This window comes from Falco biarmicus, chromosome 6 (genome assembly GCF_023638135.1).
Source record: "Falco biarmicus isolate bFalBia1 chromosome 6, bFalBia1.pri, whole genome shotgun sequence".
NCBI lineage: Eukaryota > Metazoa > Chordata > Aves > Falconiformes > Falconidae > Falco > Falco biarmicus.
In genome coordinates this window covers 13,048,728-13,062,937 of record NC_079293.1, presented here as the reverse complement: position 1 = coordinate 13,062,937, position 14,210 = coordinate 13,048,728, and the positions used below count along the sequence as shown (strand labels likewise).

Sequence of the window (14,210 nt, the reverse complement as noted above, 5' to 3'; positions counted from 1 at the left end):
GCTTGTTCCATTGGGTTAACTGAAAGTAGAATGAACCCAAAGAAATAAAAATAATTTAATATTATATTGGATTAGTTTTAGTTAAGTAATAAACAAGGCATGGCACTGCCAGAGTTTTGTCATCCTCTTTTTGCAATAAATGGTTTTTAATTGTCTCATCTGAATATAGTATAAGCAGACAGAAACATGAGATCTAAAATGGCATTAACACATTTTTATCTCCTTTTTGTTAATCTATGAGGTAAGCCACGATGTTGATTATTAATAGCCTCCTCCACACTGCAGAGTGGCTTCAGCGATTCTGCAAATTGGCTAGATTTGAAGCTGTTAATTATGCAGTATAGTGTGCTCCATAAAGGCAGAAACGAGCGTGACTTGGCTCAGTTCTCATGAGAATAAATTGTAAAAATTGGACCTCTGGTTTGAATTCTGGCTTCACAGAGGACACAGACATTCCATACAACAGGCTTGGCGAGGACAAATCATTTACTCCATTAAAAATCAGAATATGTTCATAGTAAAATCGCATACCTGGCAGAAAGCCCGTGGCTTTTGGGACTGCAGAGGTCTGAGGCTCATTAACGGGGGGTGCTTTTTATCATTTTGTCTAAGAAACTGACAAACATCTTAGACCCAAATATCTCGTCAATCATATGCAAGGGAGTTTTTCTTTCTTTCCCACATTCACCGGCAACACTTGTGTATGTCTAGAACTGCCCGCCAGCATTTTAAAGTTACTGTCTGCCTGCTGTAGGAGAAAAAGGCATAGTCTCCAACACATGCTGCTCATCTAGGCAAATGATAAGTGAGGGTGAGGGGAGGGTCATCTTTTGGCTTGGGCTCTCGCTTTAGGTTTTTATGTAAACATAGATGTTGCATAACAAATTATGACAAGATGCTTTTACCTTAGGTTTCCACTTATACATCAAGGAATTTACAGGATAGTACTGCTACTACTTCTGAAGCAAATCTGTACATATTTGTATCATTTTCTCTTGAAGTATGGGAGCCGGTAAACAAGTCATAGAACAAAAAACAGCTCCATACATTGGAATCTTTTTGAAATATATTTGGATAAGGATGTGTCTAATATATGACTATACCTTTGTAGCTGTTGCAAGGTTGTAGCAGTGTAACTGATACTAGTTGAAAGATTCTGAAAGCAGTATTAAATGTCCAGTGTGTCACAGTGATGAAAAGTAAAATGCATTTTTTGCAGTTTCTTCTAAAAGTTTAAGTGAGCTATTTTTTTAAAACACTTTAAACAGTGGAAGAATATTTCTTTCTCAACCAATGCTTTAATCCCTCGAACAAAAAAGATTTTATAGTTTAAACATATGAAAATAACCAGCTCTAAATTCCTGTAACTGTTTGGTGTCATTTAAACCTTTGCAATAAATACATAGATTTATGTGGTTTAAAGGTTTTGGGTTGTTGTTTGTTTGTTTGGGGTTTTTTTGACAAGCGGGAAAGGCAACACTTGAGGAAAAACCTTAACAGTATCATTCAGGCTACTGCTTAACATTAGGTTTGTTATCAACAAGACGTATTAAAATGGAAACAATGAACTAGCAAAACCATCTTGTGCATGGGATTATTAAATTCACAGTTTGCTGTTGCTAATTTGTTAGTAGGCTTCAGTTGTTTAAGCTCATACAACCTCATTTTGCGAAACCGGTTATTAGATTAGATGCCCTCTGTCAATGCCACTGGAGGAATAGCTCTGAATCAGGGCTGTGGTACAAATGGAGTTAGCTGAATGATCTCAGTTCAATACCATTTACCTAACAGAATTATGAAGATGATGCTGACATAATGAATAGGTTCTGCTCAGACAAATGTTGTCCCCTGGAGATAACGGAAATTCACTGCAGGGCTGTTTGCTTTCTTTGCTTGATACAAAGGTCTTGGACTCTAGTAAAGTCAGTCCTTGTTCTTTTCACAGAATTATGTTACTTTTATGATTTCACAAAGTTCAGTCTAGAGACAGAGATGCATTTATAGAGCTGTTCAGACTTGTTGGTTCTGGAATACGTTCTCTCTTAAATTATGCTTCTTAAGCAGGTGTGTTTTGTTCACTTTGAAATATGTGTTAACTAGAATAGCATGGTAGTTAGAGATAATACAGAACTGAATCCTTTCACGTATCCTACAAAAAATACTGTGTTTGTTTTTTGTAGTTAGTGTTTCATGAACCAGCCTGTATAGACTATTTTCTTCCCAACATTTTTTTTCTTTTGATTCATAATGTTGTTCATACTTGTGAGAAAATTTTCAGAACAAAAATTGTTTCCATTTTTCATATGCAATCAGTGAACCATATACCAGTATGAGTCAAAGACAAATGATAATATTGAGGACGGTTTTGTTATCAGATATTTAAACCAAGAATTGTTTATTAAAGAAGTCTCAGAATGTAAGAAATTAATTTAATGTCAAAGACTTTCAAAATGAAAATATTCCCCAGTGTAAATTTCTGTTTCACCACCATGTTCTCGGAGCACTGTGAGAACCAAGAATATTTTCCTGTGGTGAGTCTTTATGGATGTTCAGTGACACTGTGAAGTACAGAGAACTGTAGCTCGCAGAGTGCTAGGCATTTTTCAGAGGCATTTATTTGGAAAGAGTTTCTGTTGGAATGTAATAAATAGTTTTGCTTGTGCAGCCAGCAATGTATATGTAGCACTTCATGTAGAACAGACCCTAATCTTACAATATTTTTCCTGTTAAAAAATGTCATGGGTTAGTATTTGTCTTGTATATATAATCACATAAATATTAATTCTTGTAGGGTGAAAAAGGAGATAAAGGAGAACCAGGACCAGAAGGCATTCATGGAAGAGAGGTAAACTGAATGATAGTGAAACAGTCAAGCTACAAACTTTTGGGAAAGTTGCTTAGAAAAGCTTTGCTGAATAGTTTTGCTGAATCCTGTATCTGGATTCCAGTCCAAATGCCAGTCATTCCCCACAGAATTTGGACAGTCAGGTTCAGATCCCTCTGTGAGATGCTCTCTGCCCTCAACTGTGATGCTTTACAGCTGGAGACCCAACGGTATCCTGCATTAAAAACTAAACCCAGGTTGACCTCCAGCTAGGTCAAGGAGGAGACAGGAGGTGAAGATGGGGATAAAGAAAACCTCTGGCTCAATTTTATTTATTTATTTGTTTTTAAATCTTCCTTTTCACATCATGCTGGTTGGCCATTTTAGTATTGCATTGAAAGAACCTCTGATTTTCTTCCTTCTCATCTTGGTTTAATATATAAAAAATAAATTTAAATTTGAAAATAAATTAGGCAAAAGTGAGGTTTATTACTTTGCATGTCTATAGTGTTAGCTCAGGTTCAAGCTTGAACGTGAACCCAATGATCAGGTTGATCCAGTAGTTTTTAAGGCACAGATTCATACATTCCTCAAATACAGACCAGGTCAATTAACTACGTAGGCAGTGAAATCTGGCTGAGAAAAAAAGTGAAATTTTAACTCAAATTCTCTGTTACATGAACCACATGGCACAGCGGGTGACCCATGGCTCTCACCCAGGAGTAGCTAGCAGCCTGTGTATTTTACTTTTCAGAAATCAAGGGTCCAGGCCTAGCTTTACCCTGCCTCCAGAAATGCCCTCTTTTCCAGCAGATTGTTATAACTATGTAATTACGACACTTCTTTGTCCTTTGGATTACTATGCACACTGTAACCATAAAAATATTTTTGGTATTTTAGGTTACTATAATTTAATGCTAGGTAAATGAGCTATTTTTGACTAATAGTGAAGGTCCTCCATATGAAAATATATACTATGTACTGAGCTGGATCTATGTTTAGGTATTCAAAGAGGTATTTTCTTGTAGCCTGCTTGTCTGTGAAGGTGATCCATGTACTTCAGTCATGCATAGCATACATTCTGACAGCATGGAAAAAACACATCTCTGTTTCTTTCCATAGCTCTGGGGACATTTCTCTGTTGGTCTTACATGATCTCCTTTACTACATAGGATCTTGTTCCATAAACCTTTTAGGAAGAGTAAGGTATTACTTAGGAAGAGTAAGGTATTACGAAGTATCTAGAACATATTTGACATAGTGGCACTGTGAAAGTGTAAAATCTCAAACCTACTTTGAAATATTTACTGAACTGTTGTAATGTGTCAAGAAATGGTAGATTATCATCATGGGAACTGCCATGAAGACATTTTGGAAGTAAAATTGTACAAGGCAACATAACATTATGTTGTTTGAATCCACACATAATTCCTTTTTAACAATATTTACATAAAATGCTTTGGATTCAGTTAACACTGTACATGTACACTGTACATGCCAGTCATTATGCTTAAATTTAAAGGACTGTGTATCACTGACTCTTGGTCACTATCAGTGTCTCTCAGACTCATTCCACGTACAGAAATGTAACATCTGATATTTCTGAAACAATCAGGTTAATATGCTTACATGGGTGTAATCTGCAGTGCTGCATAAAGAAAGTCTGAAAACGCTTAAAGCCAGCAGGATGGGCTGCTGGCAGCTGTTGTCTCTGCCTGGGGGAGTGAGGGCTTCCATACCCACAAGTGAAGAACTTGAAAAAGGTGACTGAACATTTTACCTTGCACAAATGGTAGAAGCATATTTTAATTTATTTTAGTCAAAATAAGGAAACAAAGTATCACAGAACAGTTTTGCTTGCTGTTACTACTTGTGTTTTCATAGCTGTACAAAAAGTTCTTGCTAGAATGAAGTTGCATGACAGTGGGAAGCCAGACCTGATTTGAAGGCTAGGCTTTCTCTAACAGTGAAGGGATACCTAAAAAGTTTAGTTCCTTCATTCCTCGCTGGTTGTGCTAAATGGGTCAGTTAATCTCATTGAGAACCGGGTTTGGATGCAGGAAGTGTGAATATATTTAAGTGCTCTGCACATCTCCCAGTTTGTCACTCCAGGAATCTGAGCCAAGATCTACAATGCCATGTCCCAGTCTGGGACATTATTCAAAATCCATCTGACAGCATGAATACTTACTATAAATACCAGTAATGTGGTGGCCATTGTTTTTAGCTTCTTAAGGAGTAGTTATAAATAACTTAATATATTACTAATTTGTTCTTCCATGGTATGTGTTCACATCACATATGTAAACAGGTATTTGCTTGTATAATATGAACAGCCAGTTTAGTTAAGTAATATCTGTGTTTTATCCCTTGAGAATTTTTTAGCCACTTGACATTAATAATGCTATCGTTTGTGTCACTGTAGCAAGTGTAGCTTCGTAGACACGCTGTCTGAAAGAAATCCTGATAAATATAGTTTCTTCTCCATCATGCTTATATCCCAAAAGGATTAAGGAAAAATTTGCAGTACTAACATCCATGACACTATCTGTGGAGCAAGATCTATAGTACATTCATATGCTTGTCAGTTGAAATGGAAAGAAAATCTTTAACATTGAAAATTTTAGACTCTTCTTGCAGTCATGTCATTTTCCTGATCAGTGGTGCAGGTAGGAAATGAATACCGTGGGACACTACCAATTAATGTTTTGCTGACACAAATGAAATCTTACAGCAAAAGTAAGTGAAAACAGAAAATTATGATTCATATCTATCAACATGTGTCATGCGTGACTAGAGGCAGAACAGTGTCTTTCTTGCAAATTGTAAAAAAATTTTAAAAATTTTAAAAAACTGTTAAAAAATCTGAAATTCTAATAAATATAATCTCTACAGCATTAAACCAAGTGATTCAATAATTATCTTTTTCTGCTGCTGGGAAAAATGATACCCTAAGTGACTTAAAAACTTCCATACGTCTATTGTTGTTTACATACCTGATGTCAAAGAGTGGATCTCTGCAGTTCAGTTAGCAATGAAAAAAAAATCCCAGGTTTTCAATGGGAAGATGGAAAACATATCAGACCTTTTTATTTTTATGGTTGTGGGAAAAGGTGAACAGAAGTATGAACATTTTTAAAGATGTCTTGGTACGATAGTAACAGTTGTTTGCCTTCACACCCTCATGGCCTGTGTCTCTAATCTTCAACTCTCTTAGTGTCAGCAATGTAAGGAAATATTTGGATAGGAAGGGAAGAAATCCTACAGCTTGAAAGGATGAAGTTGGTAATGGTATTTAATGATATCTAGAGTTTGAGGATTCTGTTAGGAATAAAAGTATAAGGAGAGAGTAGGCATTGCTCCAGGATCCAGAAAATTCTAGTAATGTAGCAATTTGAAGTTTTTGAATGACATTAATGAGAAAAGAGCAATGACAATGTTTAAAACTGCATGAGAGTACTGAAAAATAGTGTATTGTTTGGAGCTTTGAAAATACTTTGCTAAATTAGAAGAGTTATCCCAACATATACAGCTTGGTGTTGTACAGCTGACTCTGAAGCTGTTGTTTTAATTTAGGTTTTAAGGCTCCTCTGTGGAGAAAGTATAGTTCTGTTCTCCTACTTGTTAGAGTATTTCCAAGTTTTATTGCTTGGTAGAGACTGTTGATTTGATCTATAATAATCTGGTTGCATGTTGTTGGTTATTGCTAGATTGTTTACTGTATTTCCATTATATTTGATATGTTATTCTAGCAGATTTTAACCTGTTGTGAGATCTAACCAGGTTAATGCAGGTGAGGGAATTGTACATAATGAATGATGTTTTTCCAAACAGATATCTTTTGGAGTGAAAAACCTGTTCTCCTCAAAAGATTTTGCCACTCTTACAGCCTCAGAGATACCAGCCTCCATGCAAACCTCACCAGAAGTGTTAGAAGACTGGGTCCACAGCCTTTTCTCAGCTGCCATCAGTTAATTAGCCACAGCTGGGAAATATCTGAGAAGTCCACTAACCTTTCACCCTGAGACAAAATGTTTACCATAACAACAGACATGAGTTGGATAAGAGAACTCTGGAAAAAAAAAGCACCAAAATAACTGAATTTGTTAGCTTTGCATGAAATTATCAATAAGAAAACTCTTTCTAGAGTTCAGGAACATTAGCAAAATTGTTATGTTAAGTGTTTCCTCCAAGTAAAACATGCTCTTTATGCCCTAATGTTTTACTTGATGAATTGTGACTTAACATACTCTTAGCAGGTTCACTAAGGCCTGAGAAAACCGTATCGTACACTGAAAATTTTCTCAGAGAGTGAACGAGCATTGTATGAGATTGTTACTGGTTTAAAAGGAAAATTCAAATAGGAAAACCATTGCCTTTTATGCCAGTACTGTTGGGACACCCATTAATAAAATCCCATCCTTTGAAGAATCTGTGAAAACATGGTCATTTTTAGAGCGTTAAAGCACAGTTGCTGGGTTTTCATTGTTTTCTTCTCCTAATCCCATTGGTTTTGTAGGCTGAATAAAACTCTAGTAAGCTAATATCATGGAAAGTCTGGTTACATATTTGTCAAAAATACTGTCAACCAATATGGTAACTTGTCCTTTAAATTTCTTCCACCAGAAGAAATACCATTGTCATCCCATTCCAAACAAAAAGCCTGCCTCTAGTTTAATCTGTCCCGTTGGCCCCGATTTTGCTGACTTTACACCCTTATTGATATTTGTTATACTTGTTCCAGTAATTTCTCTGTTGGTTAGCAACTGTGTTACAGTTACCTGTCTTATTCTATATATAGATACAGATGTAGATATCTCTAACTTTTCTCATTTCAGCCATTTCTGATGTTGTTGTCTGTTAGCCTTGAGTTGGCCTTATACATGCATATCCAAATGCTTTCCATTTTGGTGTCCATAGAGGAACCACCATGTAAGTTTATTCTGATCTGTAGAAAGACCAAGCTGTAGTCCTTACTGAGGAGAAAAAGTACCAGCTGAAGAGTGTTCATGAACTCACAAATGCGTATTATTGTATTGTTCCCAAAAAGTTAGAATTAGATCAGGGTAGAATTCAATAATTCATTTAGTCTCATAACAGAGAGCTGCTGAAATTTTTACTCAGTTCTTGAATTTCTGGCATATCTGATAACAGACTCCTTGGATCAATAGAAATTAGTTCATTGTTTTCAAAATTGACCTCGTTCTCCTAAAATATTGCAGGAAAGAAGCTTTTCTAATTTAACGCTTAATCTAAAATAATCCAAATTATATCTGTTTAGATAACCACATCTATTTTACTGAAGCATCCTGTCCTGGACTCTGCCAGAGACAGGAGGCTGTATTGTACTGCAATAGAAGGGGCTACAGATCTGACTTAGCACAGGAATTCTTACTTATGCCATTTCAGAGACAGCAACAGATACACCTCTCAGCATCTTTACAAGCGTGGCTGTAGGGAAGAACAGACGTGGTACAGTACCAGATGTGTTTTTGCAAGCATTCAGTATGTCTAGGACTTACTAAGATCATAATATTTTTTATAGATATATAATGTGTAGAAGAACAAGTAATACTTGTGATGGGATAACCTTTTAAGCAGATCTTATTTTTACTGATACTGCTTTTCTTTCTTGGGGTTTTAAACTGCAAAGGAAAGCTAATTCAAGTATTTTAAAATAAATAGATAAAAAAACCTTCCTTGGTACTCAGAAATCCTGCTTTAAACACTGTAAGGCTTGTTATCAAATATGTCATTTCCCCTTGTCCTTTTTATGTGAGGTCAACTTCTGTGGTTATAATCTCTGCAGCAGCTGTCAAACTGCATGCCTCACTGAGGTGCACTGCAAGAACACTACTAAAAGTTTTAAACAAACCAATTAGGGAAAAATGAGGTTCATAGTTTGACAGTGCATGACTTAGGTTCAGTATCTTTCATCTGCAATTGTCTTTTCAGTAGAGACACACAGATATATTGCTGTCTGTGAGCTGCAGATTTATGGGTTTTTTTACCCTTATCTTTCTCTTCTCTGAATATACAGCCTCGCAGCTAATTCTTAACTTCAAAGCTATTGCTCCACTGCTGATTTGCTAATATTTTTTTTTCATTTTTATTTTGATCCAAATCCATACAGTTTGCATACCTGAAATTTCCCTAAAATGGCATTTTAGAATATGGAGTCGTTGTGTTTCAGACTGTGTAAAGGAGGAGGTGGAAAGTAAAATGTAGTAAGTGGAGACAATATTAAAACTGTCATAAATATGCAGATTGTAAAGAGAAAGGAATTTTTGGCCTGGTTTTTGAATCCATCTGCCTATTACATTTTTAAAATCCAAACAGCAAAACTACTTCTGATTTAACTATTGCATATTTGGCAAGCTTAATAAAGGAAAAATCAAAGCTAAATCAGGGGTATTTACAACAACCACAAATTTAATCCAAAGTGGGTACTTAAATGCTCATATAGTTCTAAATGATGTTCCTTCCAGATGGTGAATTAATATAATTTTAGCAGGAAGTGAAGTTGCACAAATATGTAGTATTTAGAACACTCACTGATTTCATGTTTCTGTACCCACCAAGGCACAGATGTTACTTATCATTTTCATGCCAGTTGTCTCTATCTTTACAATTACTGCAAACTGAGGAAGAGAGTTTGCAAGGGCAAAAAGGGGGCTGGGAAGAACTTAAGTTAGTAAACCCTAATTCAGATGTAGATGAATCTTTTCTGTCCTTGACCTAATTAACTTCCACAATAGTAATGATGGTAGCCTAGTTGTGGAGCATCTCATTATAATTTGGTCCTGTATTGCCTACATTATAACCATTTGGTTTCTGAGTAAAAATTTGAACCTGTAGAGCTGTCTCTGACTTGGAGTGTATGTGCTTTCCTGTCACATGCCCTAAAGCAGTGGTCAGAGGGAAGGCACAAGAACGTGTCTTTGGGCTTGAACAAAAAGGAGTTCCTGGTAGGTTGGTCCAACATCAGAATTGAGTTCATTCCTTACTGCAGAATGACTTCAGTTTGCTGGGCATATTTCAGAACCTCTTGATTTTCCATTTATTTTGTAGCAAGGAGAAGACAACAAAGATTGGGCTGGGTGCTAAAGATTATGCTTTTGGGGGCTGCTTCTGGTGAGATATGTTAGTGGAAGAGCTGTATTGTAGATATTGTAGAGGGAAAAATCAGACTAGATGTAAAGAGGAAATTTTTTACAATGAAGACGGTGAAACACTGGAACGGGTTGCCCAGAATGGTTCTGGATGCCCCATCCCTGGAAATGTTCAGGGTCGGGTTGGATGGGGCTCTGCACAGCCTGATCTAGTTGAAGATGTCCCTGCTTGTTGCACAAGGATTGGACTAGATGACCTTTAAAGGTCCCTTCCAACCCAAACCATTGTATGATTCTGCAGTTGTGAAATGCTGCGTATGTAATGTGTAAGACTAGGCAGTGTTGTCAGCTTCTCCAGCTGTAGGCAGAACTAAGGAGGGAGTTATTGAGGACCCAGTTATTTCTTTAATTGCCTTTTCAAACACTGGTGAGGATTGGAGTGTTGGAGAATGTGCAGCAGCTCTGAGCTGTACCCTGCTGTAGCTCACCAGCTCCGCATTGTTACATGAAACATAGAATCTGCAGCTCTCTGTCCACCTCTGCCGCTTTCCAGATTTTAGCAGAAGTTAACTGAATGCACTAGTACTTTCTCTAGTATTCTATCTTTGTTAGCCATGCAAGACACAGACCTACTGGGACTGCAAAGGAACTTTGTATTTTTATGTGCTACTTGCCCTAACAGGGCACAATCAACTAGATAGTTCAGCTTTATATGTTTAATTACATGTTAAAGACACATGCAGTATTTGATAGATGTTTCTCTGTTCACAAAATAATGAAAATAAAGAACTATGAGGTAGTAGTACTAGTAATGGGGTAGTATTTTAAGGCGTAGTTCATTAATATATGCTAACCACAATACTACAGGATTTTGTCCAGCTCTTTCCACAGTTGACAACAAATAATGCATTTTTCTTTTTTGCCCAGGGACTAAAAGGTGACCCTGGTAGTCCTGGTGTGCCTGGTGCTAAAGGAGAAAAGGTACTTCTTTATCTATAAAGTTGTATGTGTGAGTGTGCATAATATCTCTTCAATATTGAACATACTGCCTTAACTATATGTGGCAAACACCCACTGCTGCCATTTGTGTGTTCAACGCCAGCTTGAGCGTTGAAGAATATGAATACAGACTTACTGTAAATACAAAAGATAATTAATCTTTCTTACAACAAATTTTGAAAGGAATTCAGAACAGGAGCCTAAATTCAGTGTTCTGAATTGCTCTGGTGATCTGATTTGCTCCTATGGGACTGAACCTGAAGGTCTCATAAGGCAGTTCATATCTCAGTGACCTAATTCTGTGAACGTTGACACAGGCAGATGTCTTTACGTATGTGAACTTGTCACATTGACTTCAGTGGCTGCATTGTGCATATAAGCTGCATCTTGTAATTTAAAATATGCAGATGTGTTTTGAAGGATTGGGTTTTTTTAAGCTGTGATTCATTTATGCAGAAGCCTGTCATTTTTTATTTCCATTTAACCTGTAGTGAACTGTCTACATCTATGCCATTACTGAAAAAGAGTATTTTTCTGCTCGTATGTTTTTGTAATCAGAGCATGTGTGATGCTTATACTGGATTTACTTCTGCCGTGGTATATATCCTCTAAAAGGCATAGGGGTTTAATACATAGAACTAAAGAGATTGCTGGTTTACTTACTCTCCTGTTTTAATTAGGGAGATGCAGGACCTCCGGGACCAACTGCCTTGAGTGTAAGTACATGTGAAACAAAAACAGATGAAAGAAAATCACTGAGAAATGTTGCAGGTTTTAGCTTATTTGCAATATAAATACTTTTATTGTTAATTTTAAAAGCAGGTCCCTCACTGTGCAATGCCTCTGCATTTCCTGTAGGAATTGTGAAGCAGGGAAAATGGAATTTTATAAATATAGAGAAAATAAGCATATTTAAGACATCTCATTTCCCACAAAATGCTAGCAAAAATATTCTTTTTTAATTTGTTCTATGTATAGATATCATAAGCTGGTTAAAGTCAAAGAATTCCCTTGTTATTTTTAGTGAAAAACATTTTTAAGTAAAAGCTTTGAAATCTAAATAATGCTTTTTTAAGATATTGTAAATATTCTATTGCCAGGTTATTTTATTAAGTACTTAGTTATGAGTGCAATGCCCTGTGTACAACAGATTATTATATATATAGCATGCGTAAGTTCAAATTTGACACAGAGGACCCTATTTTCAGAAAGCTGAGGATGTGGGGACATATCCAGATAGATGTGAGGGTGCCACAGCTCCTTGTCCTCAGGTCCAACTGGTAGCAGGGCTGAGCATGCATTCCCAGTAGGTACACAAACACACACACAGACATGTCTGGCCACACAGGTCAACAGAGGTGGACACACTCAGCACTCCCACAAACAGCACCGACAACTTCATCCTGTTACTTTCTCTGACTGATCATGACAATGGTCTGGGAATGATAAATACGTACATATATACAATGTATATATTCACCTACTTGCTAGCCAGTCCAGCTTGATATTCACTGCTGATGTCATACACACTCGCACTGCCTGTGCTTACTCCATTTTTGGGTACCACAAAGACATTAGACCATTTTCTTTTATGAAACACGTCATCTGCTTCTGGTTTCTTTTATTACACGATAATGCTGCTACCGATAATAAAAATAATTTAATTAATTTCAGTATTTGCTTAATTATAGTCCATTAAAAAGTCAGTGATTGGATATGTCAAATATTTGAGAATAACATATGCTTCAGTATGAAGCATTCTTTTTCCAAAAAAGGAGGTTGCAATATTCTTTTCACACCAAATAGCAAACTGTTTAGAGTTTGTCCTTTCAAACACTTGCAGAGTTATGTGTCATGGTATTCACATCTATACAGTCTTTGTATCTTACTTAATGCCCTGATATGCATAAAAGACACAGTCTGGAAAGGAAAAAGAAATGCAACATTATAATGATGAAAAAAATAATGTACTAGATTCTAGTGAAGAACAATATTTTGATAATACAGGTTTTTTAAAGTTTCTACAGTTCTTAGAGGGAAAAAAGCAAATAGGTATCTTCCTTTCCTTCTTTATAGAAAAGGTCTGTGTATCAGACTCAGGAAGTTGCAAATTTGGTCACTAATTCATTTATTCCCTTTCATGTAATTTAGCTGAAGAAAATAAAATGTGAGGTCAGACATGACGATTAGTTGTCTTTTAAGTGTCAAGGAGACTTCTTCAGTATGGATCTAACTGTTACTTTGTGAGGATCTGGTATGTGCCTGTGCACCAGAAAGGAGAATTGACCTGCATATTAGTTGTATTGTGGCTAGATAGTGCTATAGAGATGGTGGAAGAGGTTTTTAGTTTCCTTGCAATGATCTGTGCCCCAAGCATGTATGAAGCCTGAAGAGAAATGTCCCCAAAACTCTCCAGGGCAAGCGCTGCTTCATAAAAGTAATAAATTCTGTCTGAAACCAAGTGATTTTGCTTACAAACTGAAATGAGAAGGCGTCCCATTAAGGAAAGTCCAGTTGGGTAAAAACAGTTGAGAATGGTGGAAGAGAGCATGGCAAAAATTAAAGCAAAGATAAAAACTCCCAAATCCCCAGGCTGTAGTTCCACAGCATAAATAGCTCTTCTCCCAGACTCAGTATTATGAACTACTTCTACACTATTCATATTAGCCATGTAATCCTAAAAACACTGTAAGAACTATCATTCATAGTGTAAATGATTATACGTTGTCTTTTCACCCTCTTCATTCCCAAGACCATAGCAGCAAGCATCTTCATTAGATCTGACAAACATTGAAGGTTGTAACCAGAGACCCATACTGTAAAAATAAATTCTACTTTACAGTTTCAAGATTAAGTTGCCATGTTTTATGGTACTTATGCATATTTTATGTTTTATGGTATCTTGATTTCCTGAAGATAAGTTAGTACTGTGTCCCAAGATCAGTGGCTGTTTGCTACGGTTCATGTCTCGCTAGAGGTAAACAGGGCCAATTCTGTCCTTCAGCTTTTGAATATACAGTCAAAATGTGTGTTGGAAGAGTTAACAGTGAAAGATTTTTAATAAACAGCCTTGATTCTAGGATCGTTACTGCAGTAGATGGATTGGAGTAGATCTTGCTTCAAATAGATTCTTACAGGCCTTGACGGGATCATGGAAATAGAAATAGGATACTTCTGGAGATATGACACAGGAAAAAGAATTGAGAATGCCTATTTTTGGGTGCTATAGGACCATAGAATGGTCCTTTTGAGCATTTCTTGTGTAAATGATGAAA

General features: G+C 36.5%; 1 protein-coding gene across 4 annotated transcripts in view; it reads left to right on the top strand.

Annotated features, from left to right (window-relative positions):
- The window catches only part of COL19A1 (collagen type XIX alpha 1 chain), a 203,154-nt gene that overhangs the window by 88,950 nt on the left and 99,994 nt on the right, over positions 1 to 14,210 (top strand). For all 4 annotated transcript variants that reach the window (XM_056343496.1, XM_056343495.1, XM_056343499.1 and 1 more), the window contains 3 exons: positions 2,792 to 2,845; positions 10,864 to 10,917; positions 11,616 to 11,651. In XM_056343496.1, coding sequence (XP_056199471.1) covers positions 2,792 to 2,845; positions 10,864 to 10,917; positions 11,616 to 11,651 — 144 coding nt within the window. The remainder of the gene's footprint in view (positions 1 to 2,791; positions 2,846 to 10,863; positions 10,918 to 11,615; positions 11,652 to 14,210) is intronic.